The 20,947-nt window shown below is 33.2% G+C and overlaps 1 protein-coding gene across 1 annotated transcript; it reads left to right on the top strand.

The window, feature by feature from the left end:
• The first annotated feature begins 18,459 nt into the window (after positions 1-18,459).
• Positions 18,460-19,413, top strand: LOC112715146 (uncharacterized). Its single transcript, XM_025766909.3, has one exon. The coding sequence runs from the start codon at positions 18,716-18,718 to the stop codon at positions 19,349-19,351; it is 636 nt and encodes a 211-aa protein (XP_025622694.1). The 5' UTR covers positions 18,460-18,715; the 3' UTR covers positions 19,352-19,413.
• The last annotated feature ends 1,534 nt before the right edge of the window (positions 19,414-20,947 follow it).

The following is a 20,947-nucleotide window of genomic DNA, read 5'->3' on the forward strand; positions in this document are numbered from 1 at the left end:
AAGAAAACATTGATTTGCAATACTTGCAAATAGCTTTTGTACCTTCAGAACTTTCAACTGGATCAAAATCGTCCCAAATTGGTGAAGTCTTCTTCCTTTCTTGTAAGAACAGTTTCATTATTACCATTTTTACCAGTGACTGTTTGATTTGTAATAGTTGTCTGTGTTAGTGCAATGCCAGTATCTGTTGTTGGCATTGTTGGTACTGACCGATTAATTTCTTCTCCATTTAAAGAAATAGAATTGGCCAATGGATTACTTGGAGTTATAGATTCAGCCATTTCTAAAGCCTCTTATAATGCCTAAACAAAAATTAACAGACAATATTATCTCATGAACCTTGCCAGGTCAAGCTCAAACACTTTTCGATTTCAAAATCATTATACATTATTCATCATTCTCAATTCATTAATCATACATCATCACAAATTCTACACTTTTCCAACCCCAATTTATCCTTCCAAACTTTTCTTCTCTTCCTAGTAACCTCTATTTCCTAACTCCATCTTGTTACTAGGCCTACTAATAATATCTAGGGTTAACAGAATGAAAATAGATGTTTGGAGGATTAAAATTGGGTTTAAAACACAAAATATGCATTTGCTGAAAAATAGGGGTATGTGTACGCATACACCTGTCCGTGTACGCATGTACGCTGGACAAAATCATTTTTATGCGTATGCCTTATGCATGCATACGCATACACTGCAGTTTGATTAGAAATGGCTAAGTTTGCAAAATTTCAGCTTTGCCCTCCGAACTTCCGACGCACATAACTTTTTTGTTTTAAAACATTTTTCATCCGTTCTTCAAACAGCGTAAACTTCACGAACCTAATTTTTATTTAAAATAAATTTGAAATAATTTAAGAATCCGAAAGCCGAGTTATGGCTTGCCAAAGTTCGGCCAAAAATAAGATTTTTCACAAAATTTATCAAACCTCTATTTTCACCAATCTCATATCTCAACACCAAAACTCTAAGCCTTTTTGACAATATATAATCATACCATGTCACATTTCAACGTCTAATTCATGTCCCAAAACATACCTAACCAATTCTCAATATTAACTCTCTTAACCCTCTTCAACCCAAGCCATACATAAATCATCATTCATACAAGCATCATTATTATAAATTCAATATCGTCATTATCATTGCTTATACAATCATCATTCTCCTTTCTTATCTTTTTTTGGCCTCCGGCCCAACATTTACCAATTTATTAACATTCATATGTTCACATTCAAAATCCTCATCCATTAGCATCAAAATCATCATTCACTTATCTATTTTACCAACACCAACTACATTCACATCAATGAATCATTAAATATAATCAAGTAGCATCAATTCTACATACATTGTCAGCTAAATCACTAAACATGCTCCAAACTCAGTTCAATTTATCCTAGGTCGTTTAGCCTAAGTTTTCACAAGACATTATATATTAAATACGAGAAACCAAAACCATACCTTGGCCGATTTTCACGTATAACCCGAGACACCACCAAGGCACCAAACACAGCCCCAATGATCCAAAATTTCCTAAGCAATGACACCCAAACTCCACCAAGCCTCCAATGCATTCAATCAAGCTCTAATTTACATATACACCAACCTAATTCACATTTTGACATATATATATATATATATATATATATATATATATATATATATATATATATATATATATATCCAAAACTTAATACCCCAAAACACAAAAATCAATGAGTTAGCTAGAGTTCCAGGATTCTCACCTTACTCAAGTACCAATGAAGTAAGATTAAGCATTTCTCTCAAGCTAATTCAAACCTAAACACCAAAATTTAACAATTTTCAATACCTTTGTTCATAAATTTTGAAACTAAAAGTGGAAAAATTGAGGAAGAAAACATGGCTTTCTTACCACACAATGTTTTGGGCTTTGTAGAGCTCGACGTCATGGTCGCGTGGCCACAAACGGTGCGGCGATCGGAGCTCTGGATCAAAAGTTATGTGAATTTAAATCAAATTAAAGGCTTTTGTTTCTTCGGGAATGTTCTTCCCCAATTTCACAATGCTGTGTGTTCCTCATCCCATGGGGTAAGTGGCTGAAGCCATGCCCCTTATTAAGCGTTTGGGTTGGGCCCTGGGCCCAATACGGGTTCGGTTCACCTGGTTCGACGCGTTCGGTCTAATTTTGTGCCAAATTCTTTAAAATTAGTTTCAAAATTTTCGTTTGAATTAGATCTATCACATTAACCTATAAAATCCTATTTTCTAATTTTTCTGATTAATAATGAATTTATTAGCTAATTATTTACTAATTTTGCGAGTTTTATACAGTTCGCCTATCATCTCTTCTTTGATATCTTAGAAAGTCTGCTTCATTAATAATTTTCCTATCTCTAAATGCTTTGGGAAAAAACTTTGAGCATTTACTATTGATCATGCATTGGCTCTTACTATTTAAATGACCGCATGGACCATGAACCATATATTTCTCAACAGCAGTATACAATTTTGGATATTCCCTCTTATCTGGAATCTCTGTCTTAATAACTTTGTCTATGTCATCAACAGTTCGTGGCTTTGATTCCGGATGCATGAACAAAAGAAGATGGGCGTAAGGTAAACCTCTCTTCTAAAACTCTATGGTTAGACAATCTGCAAATTTAAAGATATCGTATTACTAATAATTTGGACAAAGTAAATAAAAATTTATGCAAAAATCTAAAGCATATAAAACTTAGTATATTGCAAATAAGTTAGATAGTGTGATTTAAAAAATAGTTGATTCTAAACTAAACTATATAAAACTAAGCATGATAAAGTAAATATAAAAAAATTATGCTAAAATAAAATCATATAAAACTATATAAGTGTACCATACAATGATCTTGAGCTAATACAAACTATATAAGCGTACTATGTAAGTGTTCTATATATAATCGTTTCTTAATACCAATAATGTACTATACAATGAGTGTACTATAGATAATTTAGACAAAGTGAATAAAAACTCGTAGGAAGATTAGTTATACTTACATCCAATAATCTTTCCAAAGAGTGTTCCTTTTTTCAATGCCTTAATTAATTTATCAACCTTCAACTTGAATATTCTACATAAGATGTCTGGCCTATCTTTTGCATAGAGTCATTGGGGTGTTACATCTCTTTATATCTTATTCCATTCTAGATTACATGTCATAGGTATAAAGTAACTTGGATATCCAGCATATTTATATATTACAAAAGCATCTTTGTAATTGTTGAACATGTATCTTGGACCACTGGTAAAGCTCTTTGTGAGAATAATTCTTTGTCCAGTGTTAATGGCATTAGTTTCACCACGAACCATACACTCATGCAATTGCTTGAACTTTCCTAGCCTCAAGTTTGGTTGTTTCAATCATAAGTATAAATGCCGTTCTGACTCAACCATAGTGTAGGCGTCTACTATGAATTGTTGCGGTAATTTTCTTGATCGCAAAAGGATTTGAGATTCGTTAGTCTTTTTTTGAAGTATGTATGCAAAGAAGTCTCTTATGCTTATTGTTGGTTTTTTCTTAGTTTTTTTTTTTTTTTTTACATTTTATTGAGAAGAGGTAGCTATATGTAATCTGTAACCATCTCACCATATGGAAACAACAAAGGATATTGAAGATTAAGGTATTTGAGTTAAACCCCAAAATGGTCCCTGAGATTGGCGTTTTGCACTAAAATCGTTCCTGAGATTCCAATTGCACCAATTATGTCCCTGAGATTGAAAAAAATGCACCATATTAGTCCCTGACCTATTTTTCATTAACGACGTGATGACATGGCATGATGACATGGACTGTAAGTGACACGTGTCACTTCATGATTTGGCCATGTATAATGGTATGATGATGTGGTGACCAGTGACACGTGGCATGCTGATGTGGATGATTGTGCCACGTGTCACAATGTTATTTGGTCACGTGTCCGGTTGTACCACGTGTCGCAATAGTATTCGTCCACGTGTCATCCATTATGCCATCGTTGTATATGCACCAAATTAGTCCCTCACTTTGTATTAGGTGACTCATTTTAGTCGTTGAAATTAAATGTCGTGCACCAAACTAGTCCCTTCACCAGTTTTTTCTCATTTTTTTCTATAAATTCGAAAATTCTCAATATTTTTTAATGCATTAATTTCAATTCTATTTTGTCACATGTTTTTCAAATAAAATTGTTTTTATAAAATATTTTTTCTCTTGCGAATACCCTAACCGCCGACTTGGAGTTGACGTGAAGGCTTTTCAAGTATTTTCATTACCATCTCCGATCTCTTTTAGTACTTTTATAAAATATTTTTTTGCGGATACCCCTAATAACCACCGTCTTGGAGTTGACGTGAAGGCATTGCAAGCTTTCCTTATTACCATCTCCGACCTCTTTCGTCTAGACTGCAGAGGTCAAAGATGGTAGTGAGAGTACTTGAAGTCCTTCAATCTAGTTCATTTATACATAACGAAAACGTGTATTTCACTAAAAAAATGTTTATTTTAATTATTAATTTCTTGTTAAAACACATATTTTTTTATGAAAAAAATGTGTCTAATTAATCATATAATTATTTTTTTATAATAACATACTTATATATTACAAAATTTACCAATGTTAAATTATTAAAAAGAATTATATAATTAAAACTAAAATCTTAAAATTTTTTTATGAAAGCACTTGTATTTAAACGATATATGAAAAAATAGAACTAAAATTAGTGTATCCAAGATATTAAAATTTTAAATTTAAAAAAAATGAGAAAAAACTGATGAAGGGATTAGTTTGGTGCACTACATTCAATTTCAGGGACTAAAATGAGTCACTTAATACAAAGTGAGGGACTAATTTGGTGCATATACAACAATGACATAATGGATGACACGTGGACGAATACTGTTACGACACATGGCCAAATAATATTGTGACACGTGGCACAACCATCCACGTCAGTATGCCACGTGTCACTGGTCACCACATCATCATACCATTACACATGGCCAAATCATAAAGTGACACGTGTCACTTACAGTCCACGTCATCATGCCATGTCATCACGTCGTTAATGAAAAATAGGTCAGGGACTAATATGGTGCATTTTTTCAATCTCAGAGACGTAATTGGTGCAATTGTAATCTCAGGGATGATTTTAGTGCAAAACGCCAATCTCATGAACCATTTTGAGGTTTAACTCGATTAAGGTACATTGGATGTACTACTTCTATCCTCTGTAACATTCTTGACTTTGTCTCAATTATTATATCCCTATTAACCACGCTCTCGTCAATATCTCCAACTATCAGTGCAGCAACTTCAGATGCTGTTGGCAGATTATATGTCCTTGCATCAGTATTTTTTCTAGTTATTAACCGTAACTTAACATAAGCGAAGACATCAATTTGGTATCTATCCCGGGACTAAACGAAATGCCTTTGCTAGGACATTATTTTCATCCATCATGACTTTTAAGGATGAAACAATTTCTGTTTCCATCAATTCTAAATTGATGTTTGACCTGTTAATAAATAAACAATATATAACAAAAATTAAATATGAAAATTAGTTATTATTAAGATAATTTTTTATTATTTACGTTAGTTATATATTGTATATTTGTTTTATTAAAATTATATGATTTTATCATATCATATCATATCATATCATATCATATCATATCATATCATGATTAGAATCATTGTTTTTTATCATCAATAAAGTAACCAGGGCAATTTCATATCATAATAATAATAATAATAATAATAATAATAATAATAATAATAATAATAATAATAATAATATATTATTATTATTATTATTATTATTATTATTATTATTATAAATAGATCACCATTAAGGTAACAACTTGGCATTAATAAAATTATTGGATAATGAATAAGAATTAGAATTGTATCAATATAATTAAAATTTATATAATTAAAATGATTAAAAATATTTTTGAGTGATAATTAGTTTAATAATACATTAATTATTGATTTTATATAATTATAATAAAGATATTTTCTAAAATTAGTATAATTATGTATTATTCATTAAATACTAATTGTAATCTTATAATATAATTATAATAAAGATATTTTTTAAAATAAATTTATTTGGAGAAATATAAATTGGTTATTAATAACCGGTGTCATTATGATATAATTATCATATCATATTATTATTATTATTATTATTATTATTATTATTATTATTATTATTAAAATGATTAAAAATATTTCTAATGCATTGATAAGTAGTTTAATAATGCAGTAAATATTGATTTTATATAACCATAATAAAGATATCTTCCTAAATTAGTATAATTATACATTATTACTAAAATACTAATTATAATATAATTATAATAAATATATTTTTCTAAAATAATCTTAGAAGAGAAAATAGTGTATTCATTTTGGCGGAAAAATGGATTCATGAGGAATTGACACCTCACTTCTATTAGTTAGGAAAAAATCCAATTTTAGTATATTAATTAGTAAATAGATTTTAATTATTTTTTATTTAATCACAAAATCTTGTAAATGTGATTCACATTATTTTTTGAAATAATTTTCGACACACAAACAAACGTCAATAAAACATTGATATAGATCATTAGATGTACTTGTAAAATAATACCTTTTTGTTTTGGCACTTAAATAGCCAAAAACGATACTGTGTCATTTGTTTTAGGAGGAACATTTTGAATAAATGCCCCTTATATTTTTTTAGGCTATTTGAATACAAAAATTAAAATGATGTTATTTTACAGAATTTAGCGTGACATCCGACCGTCTAAGTCAACATTTTATTAATGTCTATATGTTAAAAATTATTTCAGAGACTAACATAAATTATGTTTGTAAAATTTAAAGACTAAATAATTAAAACTTTAAGAATTAAATTAAAATTTGCGTGTCTCAAATTAATAAAAAAATAATTATTGCAACAGAGAAGACACTCGCATATCTTTTTTCATTAGTTGTGAATAATTGAATATAATACATGAAAATATTATTATATAATATAATTTTTTATCAAATATTTATTAAAATATAGTTTATTTAAAATATTATATATAATATATGAAAATATTATTTTTTTAATTTTTTTAAAAAAAACTAAATAAATAATATATATCAACTACGTATATATATATTATAAGAATTAGTATATATTCTTTTACTCTTTAGTCTTTTTAATATATATGCTACTTCATAATCCTCTCTTTTAATTTTTCTTATTCATATTTATTTTGTAGTAATATTATAAAAATAATAATTTAAAATTATTTTTTAAATTTAATATTTATAATTTTATATATAAAATATTTAAAATTATATATTTATAATAAGATATTTTTTATTTTTATTATTTTTAAGCATTTTTTATTATTTTAGTTAAATTTTTTCTTCTCTAATTCGACCACATATTGCATTTGGAAAAGACTAAAAACAAAATATAAAAGAAAGAGAATATTGTTGTAAGTTTGTAACCAATAATACTCCAAAAAGTTATATAAGAAACGTACTCTCGAATTTTATTAGTCTTAAGAGTTTGAATTTCGTTATTCACATAAAAATTAATTTGATGGATTACTTGATATAAGTATTTCTATATAATAAAAAAATTGGAGATATATATATATATATATATATATTATCAATGCTTAAAAAGTGATGATAAAATTGAAATAATATTTTTTAATTTAAAATTAAAAATAAGAAATTATCAAAATATATATAAATAGAAAATAATTTTTTAACATTATAAAATAATTTACATAATAATTAATTTTAATAAATAAAAAATATTTATTTATTTTTTATTTATATATTTTATCGAGCCTGCTACACATACAAGCTTACAAGTTTACAAGTTGGCCCAGCCCAAATACAACTCACGCGCATGAAGACGGATTGAATGGAGTGTCACATTCACGCGCTCGCCACTCAAACGGTTACGTACGCTACGAGTAATGGCAAACTCTTCCACTTCTCAAAGCGATTCGAAAACAAAGCAACCCTTCTATTTTCGAGCGAAAATCGAAGTTCAAAATATACAAGTCGTCGCTAACCTTCGAAACCTCCATCAACACACCATCAAACTCTCCATGAAGAATCTGAAGAGAAAACAAAGCAACAATACTCAAGGTAAGTTCATTAAGATTCCTGTATATTTTCCAGATTACGAACTAGGTTTTACTTTTCTTCTACGTCATTGTTCTAGGGTATACTGTTATTCTTTCTTATTTGTTACACTATTCTTCTACGTTGTTGTTCTAAGTTCTCCTGTTATTCTTGTTGTTCTAGATCTTCTGGTAACTGATTTTTGGGGGTATATTCCGTATATTGGGGGGTGTATACTGCTTGACCTTGTAATGTTGCTTGATATTGAAGTATGTTTGAGTGATATCTGACTGATATATATGGATGTATCTGAATCATATCTATGGGTGTATCTCACTGTTATCAATGGGTGTATCTTACTGTTATTAATGGGTGTATCTGACTCATATATATGGGTGTATCTTACTGTTATCAATGGGTGTATCTTACTGTTATTAATGGGTGTATCTGACTCATATATATGGGTGTATCTTACTGATATCTTTGGGTGTATTTTTCGTTTCAGAGAAAATGGCAGCAAGAAACCAAACAAAAGACCTTAAGTGTGCCACATATCTCCTAAGTGATAAATTCAGAAACATGAGTGAGGAGAAGAAGGCAATTGTGAGGGATCTCGGATTCGGTGGGTTGATGCACATCCCACCACTAAGGGTGCATCACCAACTGTTAAGGGAGCTGGCAAACAACTTCAAACTTGGGGAGAACAGACTGGAAACAGGATATGGTTCTTTCAAAATAACTCCAAGAAAGATAGGTCATGCGCTTGGCATCAATGCAACAGGTAACTAGCTCAAAATTATAGGTGTATATTAAGTTGATGCTTGGGTATATTTGAACTGACTTTGATACTTTGTTGTTTTCCTTTTTGTAGGAGATCTATTTCCTGAGAAAGTTGACTATAAGAAACTTTCTGAGGATGATAAAATAATTTTTAGAAGATTCCAGGGTAAGACCCTCAAAAGTCTTACCGATGAGATGATGGAAATCGGCGTTGGTAACGAAGAGGAACGCTTTATGTTCAAGAGGATATTCATCCTCTATATACAGATGGCGTTCCTTTTGCCAACGACGATAAACAAAATCTTGCCTATCCACCTGCCCCAATTTTTCAGATGGACATCATCACGGAGCGAAACTGGGGGGGCATGTTTTGACCTTCATCGTCAAGGGCATCAAAGACTACAAGGAGAAAAAGAAGAAGGCAATTGATGGCTGCCTCTTTGCCCTGATGATAATTTACTTTCATCTTTCAAAAAACAAAGGGAAGAAGAGGGCTGAAAGACCACCAAAACTATGGATTGCCAACTGGAGTAAGGAGCAGTTGGTGGAAAGAATGACTGCAGAAAGAGAGGAAATTTTGGTAAGTAAACATAATATGTTGGATGTATTTTATTTACCTGAATACTGCTAACTAAAATATCTAATGTTTCAGGGGATTGTGAAGATGGCGGAGACAAGAGAAAAAATGAAAAAAAAAGAAATAAAAAGAAATAAAAAAAACAAAAAAAGGAAAGCGAGTTCAACATCGTCTTCGGAGACAGAAACAACTACTGACAGTGACAGTTCTACCTCTGAGTCTGAGACTCAAGAAGACTCAGAGGATTCAGGAAGAAAACACCCTAGCAAAAAGGGGAAAAAGTAAGTACCATACTTGGGTGTAATTTCTTTTTCGAGTTGGGTGTATTTTGTTGATTACGTTGGGTGTATGTAGTTTATTAAGCTGGGTGTGTTTCGTTTGCTGCGTTGGGTGTATATTGTATATTCAGTTGGGTGTATCTTGTGCATTCATTTGGGTGTATTTTTAGTATGTTCTAAATAATGATTTTTTGCCTTCTAGAATAGACTCCAGAAAAAGAAAGAAGAGTCAAGAGGAGTCAGATTCTGATTCAGAATCTGAATCTGAATCAAGTGATGAGTAATGTTCTGAAATTATTACTCCTTTCTTTTGGCTTCATTATAAAGATTTCGTGTATTAACTGAAGTGTCTATTATTAACTTATAGGAGCGAAGAATCATCACCGGTGGAGAAGGAAAAGAAAAAGAAAAAGACAAAAACAACACCAAAAAAGTAAGCACTTCTTTGGATAATATTCTGTGATAAAATTAATTTTTTATTTCTGATTGGTACTCTTTTTTTTCCACCCAGAACACAACCAAAAAAGAAAAAAGTTGTTGTGGAGGATTCACCTCCTGAAGAATATCAATACTTTGATGGGTACAGTACCTCGTAAGCTATATTACCGTCTATCATCGTAATTATTTTTGTTAACATCTTCTTTTATGAATGTAGTGAGAGATATGAAATATCAAGTGAAGAGCTAGATGAATTGCTAAGGGAAAACGTTGATAAATCTGCTGCAGAGGGGTATGTCTTGCTGAGCTGTCTATTTCAGATTTTGGTGTGTTTTCTTTCCTAATAATTGTTTCTTGTTTCGCAGGGAAAACGAAGCTGACCTGCGATCGACAGAAGGTCGCTATGCCTCCTCTGAAACGTAAGAAGCTTTATTTAATAAAATCTTGTTATCATGGTTTGGGTGTATTTTGTGGAACCATTTGGGTGTATTTTGTGGATCAAGTTGGGTATATGTTGTTTATTAAGTTGGAATATTTCGTTTGTTGTCTTGGGTGTATATTGTCCATTCAGTTCATTGTATCTTGTGCATTCATTTGGGTGTATTTAATACTTGTCTCTTATTTTGTCTGAATAACATGAAATCTATTTAGAATACCGGCTGTGAACTTGGGAAGTGATGATCCTTCCTCTCAAGGACGCACAGAACAGATAGTGTAAACCAGCCGTCAGAGAGCATGTAATTTCTCTTTCAAATAACCGTTACTTTTGTTCTTCTATTACCTTCTACTTCTAATTCTGTATATATTTTTTTTAGAAAAAAAGCCCTTTATTATTTTATTCAAGAAAAAAAAGCAGGAAAAAAAAAGCAAAAACTGCAAGTATGTAAGTTCTCAAAAAACAAAGCCTGTCTTCTTTTTGAATTGTTCGGGTGTATTTTTTGACTTTCTTTGGGTGTATTTTAGGTTGAGTCCGGTTCAACAATCAGCCAGTGAGCCGGCTGATTCGAATATGATGGTTGTGAGGGAACAGACACCGTCGGATGCGCTTGTAATGTGAGTTTTTGAAGAATATTTCAACCTTATTACCTTATTATTTTGAAAGGCATTGTTAACCTTTCATTTTTCTTCTTGTTTAGAGTCCCAATTCAAGTTTTTGTGCCGGCGTCCCAAACAACCACTGTGCCGGAACTTCAAGAAACACCTGAGTCAGATTTTGAACCAACCCCTCTGCTACAGATTGAAGGAACTACAGAAACGTAAGAAATAGTATTGGGTGAATATTTGTTTAGAGTTTGGGTGTATATTGGGTTACAGTTCGGGTGTATATTTGCTAACAGTTTGGGTGTATATTGTTCCTGAGTAGTTTTTTTTACGCCATGATTAATTTTGTGTAACTGTGCAGCACTCATGAACCCCCTCAACAACTTCAAGAAACCACACCCACGCTTCCCCCAGCTCCATCTAAAATGTAAGTTCATCAGACTAAAATCAATCTTTTCTTATGATTTGTATATTCTTACTCTTATAATACGTTATACATGATGACGCAGTCATCCAGCCACAGAAGACGTTGCTGCCCTGATGATGATGGCACGGACAGCATCCTATGTTCCTAAAACAGATCCAGTGCCATCATTCAGCCTTGGCTTGACTGATTCAAGCCAGGAGGGAGCGTCAACGCAGGAGACAGAAAAGGCAAAATCTCCAGAAACTGCAAATTTGCTAGAACAATTAGACGATTTGGTACAAAAAAAGCAAGAAATGCAGCAAAAGAAGAAATTAAAAGTCCACAAATTCAAAGGGAGACTGGGGGAGAAAGTTCTGGGAGGTTTGAAACTCCTGCGGGGATAAATGAGAATACGGATGATATGAAACAGAAGTGCTACATTTGGGGGACGCGAGTGAAGACATACGCAGATGGCAGAACTAACGAGTATGAAAACATGTGCACTTTGATGGCCCAAGATAAATACATTTTGACAAAAATGCACACTGCATCACTCCAGCCAGCAACTTATATAGAAGCTGAGGTAATATTAGAATAACACTAATGTTTTTACACCAAAGTTTACTGCAATATTTATTAATATAAATTGATTTTGGCATATATTTCTAGATTGTATCTGCCATGTGCCTCATCCTGAACCAGACAAATGATAAAAGGTTTCAAGAACAAATATACTGTCTCCCCCCCCCCGATATTATGGTAAGTGTTACTTCTACGCATTTTGGGTGTATTTTCTGTATTCATTTGGGTGTAGTTTTTAAGTTCAATTGGGTGTAAATTGTGTATTCATTTGGGTGTATTTATAGTATTCACTTGGGTGTATTTTCAGTATTATATTTGTTATTTCACAATTGTTGCAAAACATGGCCATTTCGAAGCACCCAAACGGGGAATTCATATCACCTAAAACCAATAAAGAGTTCAGGGTGAAAGACTACCCAAGTTTTATTCCCTTCATAGATGCAAAAAAATTAACTTCGCATCCATATGTAAGTTTTCATTTGTAAAATTTGTTAGTATCGTTCTTTACTTATATGCCAAATAAAATAACACACTGTTGAAATATGGCAATCCTTCAGATTTTTGCACCTGTTTGTCACGCGGACCATTGGTGGTTATGCGTGATTGATACAAGAAAGCGGAGATTTCATATACTTGACCCGCTACACAAGAAAGCTCCAAGCGATCAGAGAAAGAAGCTTAATAAATTCACTGTAAGTTGGCTCTGTGTTCTCCTTTGGGTGTATTTTGTGGAACCATTTGGGTGTATTTTGTTGATCAAGTTGGGTGTATGTTGTTTATTCAGTTGGTTGTATCTTGTGCATTCATTTGGGTGTATTTCATTCGGGTGTATTACTGATTTGTTTTGGTATTTAAGGGATATGTAATTTCAAGAATGAGAGCATATGTTGGCGGGGAACCTCTGAAGAAAGGCGAGAAGGAGAAGGAAATTAAAGCATCATACGTCAAAATATCAGGCCAAAAATCAACGTATAAATTTGTGACTCTGAACATCAAACTTTCCTAAATGAGATTTGTAATTTATTTTCTTCATTTTCAGATATGACTGCGCTATCTATGTTATGTAGTGGCTTGAGTTAATTGAGCCGGAAAACATTAAAAAGGGGAAGTATGAATGGAATAATTGAAAACAGGTAACTGTCTTTAGAACTATATAACTCTGTATTACTTTAATGAATTAATATTGGTGTTTAAACAGAATATACTTTTTAATTGTAGGATGAGGTGGACCACTATAGAGCGGAGTATGCTTCGCGGATACTATTCAATGAAATGAGTAAAGAGAGAGATGAAGCAATTAGAGCGAGTAATGCAATAAGACTGTCGAAGCCATACTCCGTATTATTGAGTCCGTTTTGTCAGATAAATTCTACTGATATAGAAAATGAGTAATCCAACTACTAGCTAGTTTGTAAATTGAACAAATACTGTAAAAAATTGCCATTTATAAACAACTTCTATTCAATGAAATTTTTTTCCATAGTTAAACTATATGTGCTGTTAAACTGTCTGTGCTGTATTCAAAAGTTGTATTACATGTGGTTAAATATGAAGGAAAACATCAAGGCAGATCTAAAGACAGATTATAAAATTTACACCCAACGGGGGGTTTAATATACACCTAAGATTTCTTAAAATATACACCCAAACTCTATGTGCTGTTAAACTGTCTGTGCTGTATTCAAAATGTATGAATTACAGGTATCAAAATATGAAGAAAAACATCAAATCAAATATACACCCATAACCTGCGATTTTTTAAACCCAACTAAAGTTGAACATACACCCTGAAATCTATCCCCCCATGATGCTTTGAGACTAAAACCCTGAACCCTAAACACTTAAAATGTAAAATGTGAATTCACAAAAATACACCCAAGCGAAACAGTGCTTTTACACCCATATTCTGTAAGACTATACACCCAAAGAGTTATCCACTGCTGCTGGTACCGTAAACTGATAATTCATAACATGTCCTTGATATTGCCTATTATTTGAATGCACCACTGATGCAGCATCAAACAGGTTTATCTGAATATAACAGTCACATATTAGCTAAACTATTAACGAGAAAAATAAACTCAATCACCACAAATTTAAAGAACATTACTTTTACCTCGCTTAAAACTTTCGTTTTCTTCTTCTTTGCGGCATTTGCAATCTGTTTGTCCAACTTTGAACCTAGCCTATTTTTTGGACGTCCTCTTGTTTGGATCCTTGGCGGGCTTTGAAGCTCGTTAACGGATTCCAAGTTGACATCTTCGTGGGATAAAGAAGATGTCCCTTTCCTTTTGGCTTTTAATGATTCCATCCAGCCATGACGTTATCGTACGCACGGTGCAGAAATGCAGTCATCTCCTCCGATTCGGATGCAAATTCGCAAATATTTTGCGAACGAAAAACCAATTGGTCAAACCTCTTGCTTCTTGCTCCATCAGTGGCTCGTCGTGGCTGCTCTTGATGTGTGTGTGTCGCCTCTTTACCTTCTTGCTCCATCGTTCCAGTATATATCTAGGTGACACTTGGCTTACTTGTTCAAAGCTTAACACGCTTAGTGCGTGACGACAGAGTATCCCTCTCGACTCGAATAATAAGCATTGGCATTTTACCTCGGCTGCAACTGAGTCGTAAGTAACCACAAACTTGTTGAATATTGAGCTGGAAACTTGTTCTCCGACTTCGTATACTGAATAGCCTAGAGCGGAATTCGTTAATCTGGTGATGCAATTTGCCTTTCCTCTGAATTGCGCTTGGACTTCCCTAAACTTTTGATGAGTGTACACATCTTGAAACTGAGCTTCAATGGAGGATTTGGTTGCACACGGTATGACCGTATGAAAATCTGCAGCATCTGATTCTCTCTCTGCTTGCTCCCTGCTTCCGAGGCAATTATTGTATTGTTTGAAGAACTAAATAAGCGAGCTGTTCCGGGTGATAAACTTGTTAAAAAATGAATGCATGCTCTCGCTCCTTTGTATGCTTCTCATCCCTGCCCAGAAGTGGTGATCCAGATAGATAGGAACCCATATATGACGGTCTTCATACAGATCTGCATAATACACCCAAACACAAACTATAAATACACCCGAAAAAACATGCAATTTACACCTCTGCTGCAGATTTTAAAAAGACATTACCTGAAAGCCACTTGTTGTCCACAAGACCAAAATTCAGCAGAAAATGGTTCCAATTCCTATCGAATGAGTCTTTGCTATGAGAGTTAAAAACAATTTGGCTCATTTCTCGTTCAATATCTGCATGTCCCTTGTACCCGTTTAATTTGCTTGGAATCTTCTTCATGATGTGCCAAATACACCAACGGTGAATTATTGTTGGCATACAGGCCTCTAAAGCCCTTTTCATTGATGCGCATTAATCGGTGAGAAACCCTTTCGGAGCGTTTCCTCCCATGCAACGAAGCCAACATTTAAATAACCATTTGAATGATTCAATTTCTTCGTTTTTCATCAAAGAGCATCCGAGAAGTGTTGACTGACCGTGGTGATTCACCCCGACAAAAGAACCACAGACCAAATTATACCTGAAAACAAATTACCATAGTGCAGAATACAAAATCATTAGGTACACCCCAACACATGCTTCGTATACACCCAAAAAACAGCCAATATACACCTCTGCTGCAGATTCATAAAAATACATTAATTTAGCATCATAAACAGGGGCAGTTTGTTACCTGTTTGTATTGTAGGTGGTGTCAAATGAAATGACGTCTCCGAAATACTCAAAGGCAGCTCTACTTCTTGCATCGGCCCAAAAAGCCAGCTTAATCGATTGATCCTCCTCGAGTTCAAGCTCAAAAAAGAAATTCTGATTCTTCTCTTTCATTCTTAACAAATATTTTCCGAATTCCTTTGCATCTTCTTGTTCGGAAATATTCCGCACTTCCCTGGTAATGTAATTCCTCACGTTCTTTTCGATAAAATTTAACTCGCGGTGACCCCCGGCAGCCGCAACAAATGATTGGTAGGTTTTGCTTGGTCTGATACCGGCCTCCTCATTATTCTCTATTGTACGACGAATGGACAGGCTTAGTTCCTTGTGCTGTTTGAGCATCTCTGCTTTACTTGGACAGCAGGGGTGTGAATGATCCAGCACAACCTTTGAAATGATCCAAGCACCGACATCCTTCAATGTGTGTATATAAATTCTTGCAGGACAGTTTAAACCGGCTGTCGGATTTGTCTTCTTGGTCGGAGATATTTTAGATTTCCATTTTCGCTCTCTGCTACATGTAATCAATTGATTCTTAATCTCGTTTCCCTTTCTATTTGTGCTCCGAACTCTTGTAGAAAAACCTGCAACCTTGGCGTAGTTCCTGTAAAATTTTCCAGCATCTTCAAGGGTGGTAAAGGTCATTCCAACCTTCGGAATAAACTGGTCATCAACAACAGAGAGAGGCTGCAGAATACACCATGTCAAAAACTATAAATACACCCATAGATATGATTCAAATACACCCAATCATGTCTAATATGATACACCCGAACCGCAACAACTCAACTAAAATGACAATAAAAGCCATAAACTATAAATACACAGGCTGCAGAATACACCATGTCAAAAACTAAAAACACACCCAATCATGTCTGATATAATACACCTGAACAACAATAACTCAATTAAAATAACAAAAAACTAGTAAAGTGTAAATACACCCACACTTCTAGAAAAAATACACCCAAAAAAGACCTGATCTACACCCGAGCGTCTGCTATAAATTCCAAATAATTAATCACAACTAATATATTGAATCGACAGATTCATGTTAACGTGTTAGTTTCACAGTCAATGTTCAGCAATTTTTCAACTACACAATGCTATACAAATTACTGCAAGAAAATTCATACTAATCCTATGTAAATCAAACCTCAGGAACTTCATTAGATTCAAATTCATAATCCACCTCGCCTGGATTCAGCTGACAATCCGAGGTTAAATGATCCATTATCTTCAAAACGAGTTCAAACTTTGATTTCAGAAAACAACAAATTAAAATAGAAAACGAAACTCGAGTTGCACAAAGAGAGGAAAGTAACGTAAACGAAGAACATACCAGTGAGAAAAGGAGAGGAAAAGAACGATGGAGAAGAAGGAGGGAAGACGCGCAAGAAGAAGAACAATCAAATCTCAAAATAACGAAAACAAAGAAGGAAACAAATCTTTTAAATTTGGTAATTAGATATACGCAGGATCTTATATAGCGCGTGTATACAACGTATGTGGAACAGCGCGTTTTTTTGTTTTATTGCTTAATGAACTTGTAAAGCATACAAGCCCTAATGGCTTGTATGCAGAGCTTTTCTGATATTTTATATTTTTAATTATGTAAGCTTGATTAGTTTAGGTCTTACTAATATAAGTAAATATATAATGTGATAGGCATGTATTTAAAATTATATTATTTATTCTTTTTTAAATTAAAAAAATTAAAAGATTGATATTTTCATGTATTATATATAATATTTTAAATAAATTATATTTTTAAAATATTTTGATGAAAAATTATATTATATAATAGCTGTTTTACTAAAAATAGGAAAACTCGAATCTGCGACCTCTTTGACGAATATATAGAGACTATGTCATTTGTGTTATAACTCATTGGCACATTATATAATAATATCTTTAATAAAATTAGTTAATTAAATAAATTTTAAATATAATAATTTAATTATTTGTCAAATAATCTAAAATAAAATTTTATTTATCTTATCTTTTTATGTTAGTGTTTAAAATTTTATTTTAATATTATAAAAATTTCTTACATAATAAATAATCGTATTGAATAAAAAATACTCATATTTTTGTATTTATATGCTTTTTATTTAATTATTTAAAAATAAAAAATTTTATTGCCATTTAAAGTATTGTATATTAAAATATTTATTTATGTAAGATATTCTATATTTATTAGAATCCATCAATATAGCCTTTGATTTTTATCTAATAAAATTTAATAGTCTATCTCAATATATCGCATCCAATAAACACATAATTGTTATGTTCATTTTAGAGATACCTTGACAAAGCTACATATACAAATATCTAAGAAATTCTGTAATTTATAAGACATTAACATAGGAATCTTTTCCTGCTAGGAGTGAGGGCAAGTTGCAATTTTCATATAATTGGAGATGGACCAAACGCGCAAGCAACGAATTTTTAAAACTCAAAAATATGACGCAAACTTGCACAGCAATTCAGATTCCTAAAATCAACAAAATTACTGTCGCTTTTGATTCACACTTTTCAGTTTTCCCTCTCAACAACCAACTTCACAAACCCAACTACTTTTTCCTTCCACGCAACTGCATGTTTTTCCCCTTCCTTTCACACCAAAAACCCTCCCATTTTCAGTTACATTTTAGAAAAATTAACCCTGTAACTGCCCTTTCCCCCACTTTAACCTCCTCTTCTTCGTTATCATCGCAAAAAGATTGGATCTTTTTCTAATGGGGGGCCAAGAAAAGAAGATCGATCAAAGAACAAGGAAAGAGATTATTACGGCTTTCACAGTTTCTTCTCATCACAAGTATGCAGGGATTGACCTTATGCAGAACTGTGATCTTCCCCCACCTTCCAAGGTTTTTGTTGGACCGGATGAGACCATTGTGTTTCCGATGAATCGGGCCTGTGATGCTGTGGGTAAAGAAGGAGAGGAAGAACAACGGGATGGGAGACATTATGGTACTTATGGTGGTGAAAACGGTGGTGGCGATGATAGAGATAAAATTGAACTTCTGAAGGCCCTGCGAGCTTCGCAGACTCGTGCCAGGGAAGCGGAGAAGAAGGCTGCAGTTCTGAGGAAAGAAAGGGATGGTCTTTCAGTGGCTCTGGTGGAGGAGGCTATGCAGTTGTTCGCGTATCGGCAGCATGTGAGATTGCTTGAGCTTCAAGTTTTGCACTTGCGATCGCTGTGGCCGGAGAAGAAACATGTAAATTGTTGCGCTGACACAATAGGATCATCATCGATGGAAGATGGCTCTGCCTCTGATGGAGAAAGGTCAAATGTAAAATTTGTTCTGGCTTTGGCTCTTACTTTGGGGATTGGAGTGACCACTGTTCTTGCTTGCAAAAACTTCTTGTAAACTCGCCAACTTCTATTGAAGTTGTTTCTATATAATGATTGCACATGCAACTAGTGAACAAATATTTTTGACTCACGAATCAATAATGTTCTAAACAACGGTTAAGCATTCCCTATTGAGTAAATGCTCTGACTTTTGTAAACGACCAATTACGTCCCTTAAATTGAAAAATGTGAATTCACGTTCATTCCTAAATAAATTGCCGTCTTAACAGTGTTGATGTGTGTTGTACATTTGGAAAAGGAAGGTTGGTAGATTATTCACTGTGACTAGGGATACCAGTCACGAAGCAACTCGTGGGAGGAACTAAAATCACTCTCTTCCTCAAGGAGGATCAGGTAATACAGAGACCTTAGCCCCATTTTGATTTCTATTTGTTCATAAGTTTGATGTTTTTTGTTGTCGTTGTTTTCTTCGGTATTGAATATGGTTTTACTCTTGGTATTCTATATGATATGAAGATGTTTAGGTTAATAGGTTGATACTCTGAATCCCTCCACCAACATCAATACACATGATGTTAAAGATGGCAGCAAATCCAAACCAGTTTCCACTGGAATGACTCCTTTCCCAACTACTTTACAGATGAATGAACTATTTGGGTCATAAAAAGGGATTGAATTGCATTTGGAAATTCAAATTTTATTGTCATTAGTGTTACATGTTGATTAGTGGAATGGACCATAGAGTTTCGTGTAAATTGATATTCATATTTATGGCTCGTTTGAATTCACTTCATGATCCATTACAATGAAAACTATAATAATCCGACAAATAACAGTTTTACATTTAAATGTCTGATTCAATTGCCACATGATTGCAGGTGGGTACTTCTGTTGGAACTACAGGAGTTGATCATGCGTTAGAGAGCATCCACAATATCAGGGAGGCATTTCCAGAGCTCTGGGAAGCCAACGAAAAGCATGAAATTGTCAAGTATAATGTTGCAATTGCGGCATCAGTGATAGCTCAGTTCAAAATACAAGTTTACTCTCTAGTGCCTTGTTTTGTGTAAGCGCTTATCTGATCAATGTAATTGTCAAGTTATTTGAATTTTTTATACAAATGAATATTTTGACCAGTAAAGACGAAGAACAGAAGAGAAGAGATGATGAAAATTGGGATGGGAGGTTAAGGTTTTATTATTCAAGATGGATTGATTTGGGCATTAGAAAACAAATCTGGACACCAATTTGAACCATGCTCAACCTTTGTCTACGTTAGCATACTGTTAGAATGCCAAGTTAGCAATTAACAGTACACATCAGCACTGTTAAAGTGGCAATTCACTCGGGGACAAACAAGAATTCACATTTTTTAATTTAAGAGACGAAATTAGTCATTACGAAAGTCAAAGATTTAATTGATGAACGTTTTGAATTTCGAAAACCAAATCGGACATTTACTCATTCCCTATCTGCGTTCATATACTTAAAACTGATGTGCCAAACAATAGTCTTAGGCTCGTAGCACTCTGCGTTAACATACTTAAAACTGTTCTCAGACGCCAAACAAAGAGTTACGCGCTCTGTTTGTGTTCATATAAACCTGTTGAGAGTATTGATATAATATCCAAGATATTTTCAAACATCTTAC

This window comes from Arachis hypogaea, chromosome 10, assembly GCF_003086295.3.
Source record: "Arachis hypogaea cultivar Tifrunner chromosome 10, arahy.Tifrunner.gnm2.J5K5, whole genome shotgun sequence".
Lineage (NCBI taxonomy): Eukaryota > Viridiplantae > Streptophyta > Magnoliopsida > Fabales > Fabaceae > Arachis > Arachis hypogaea.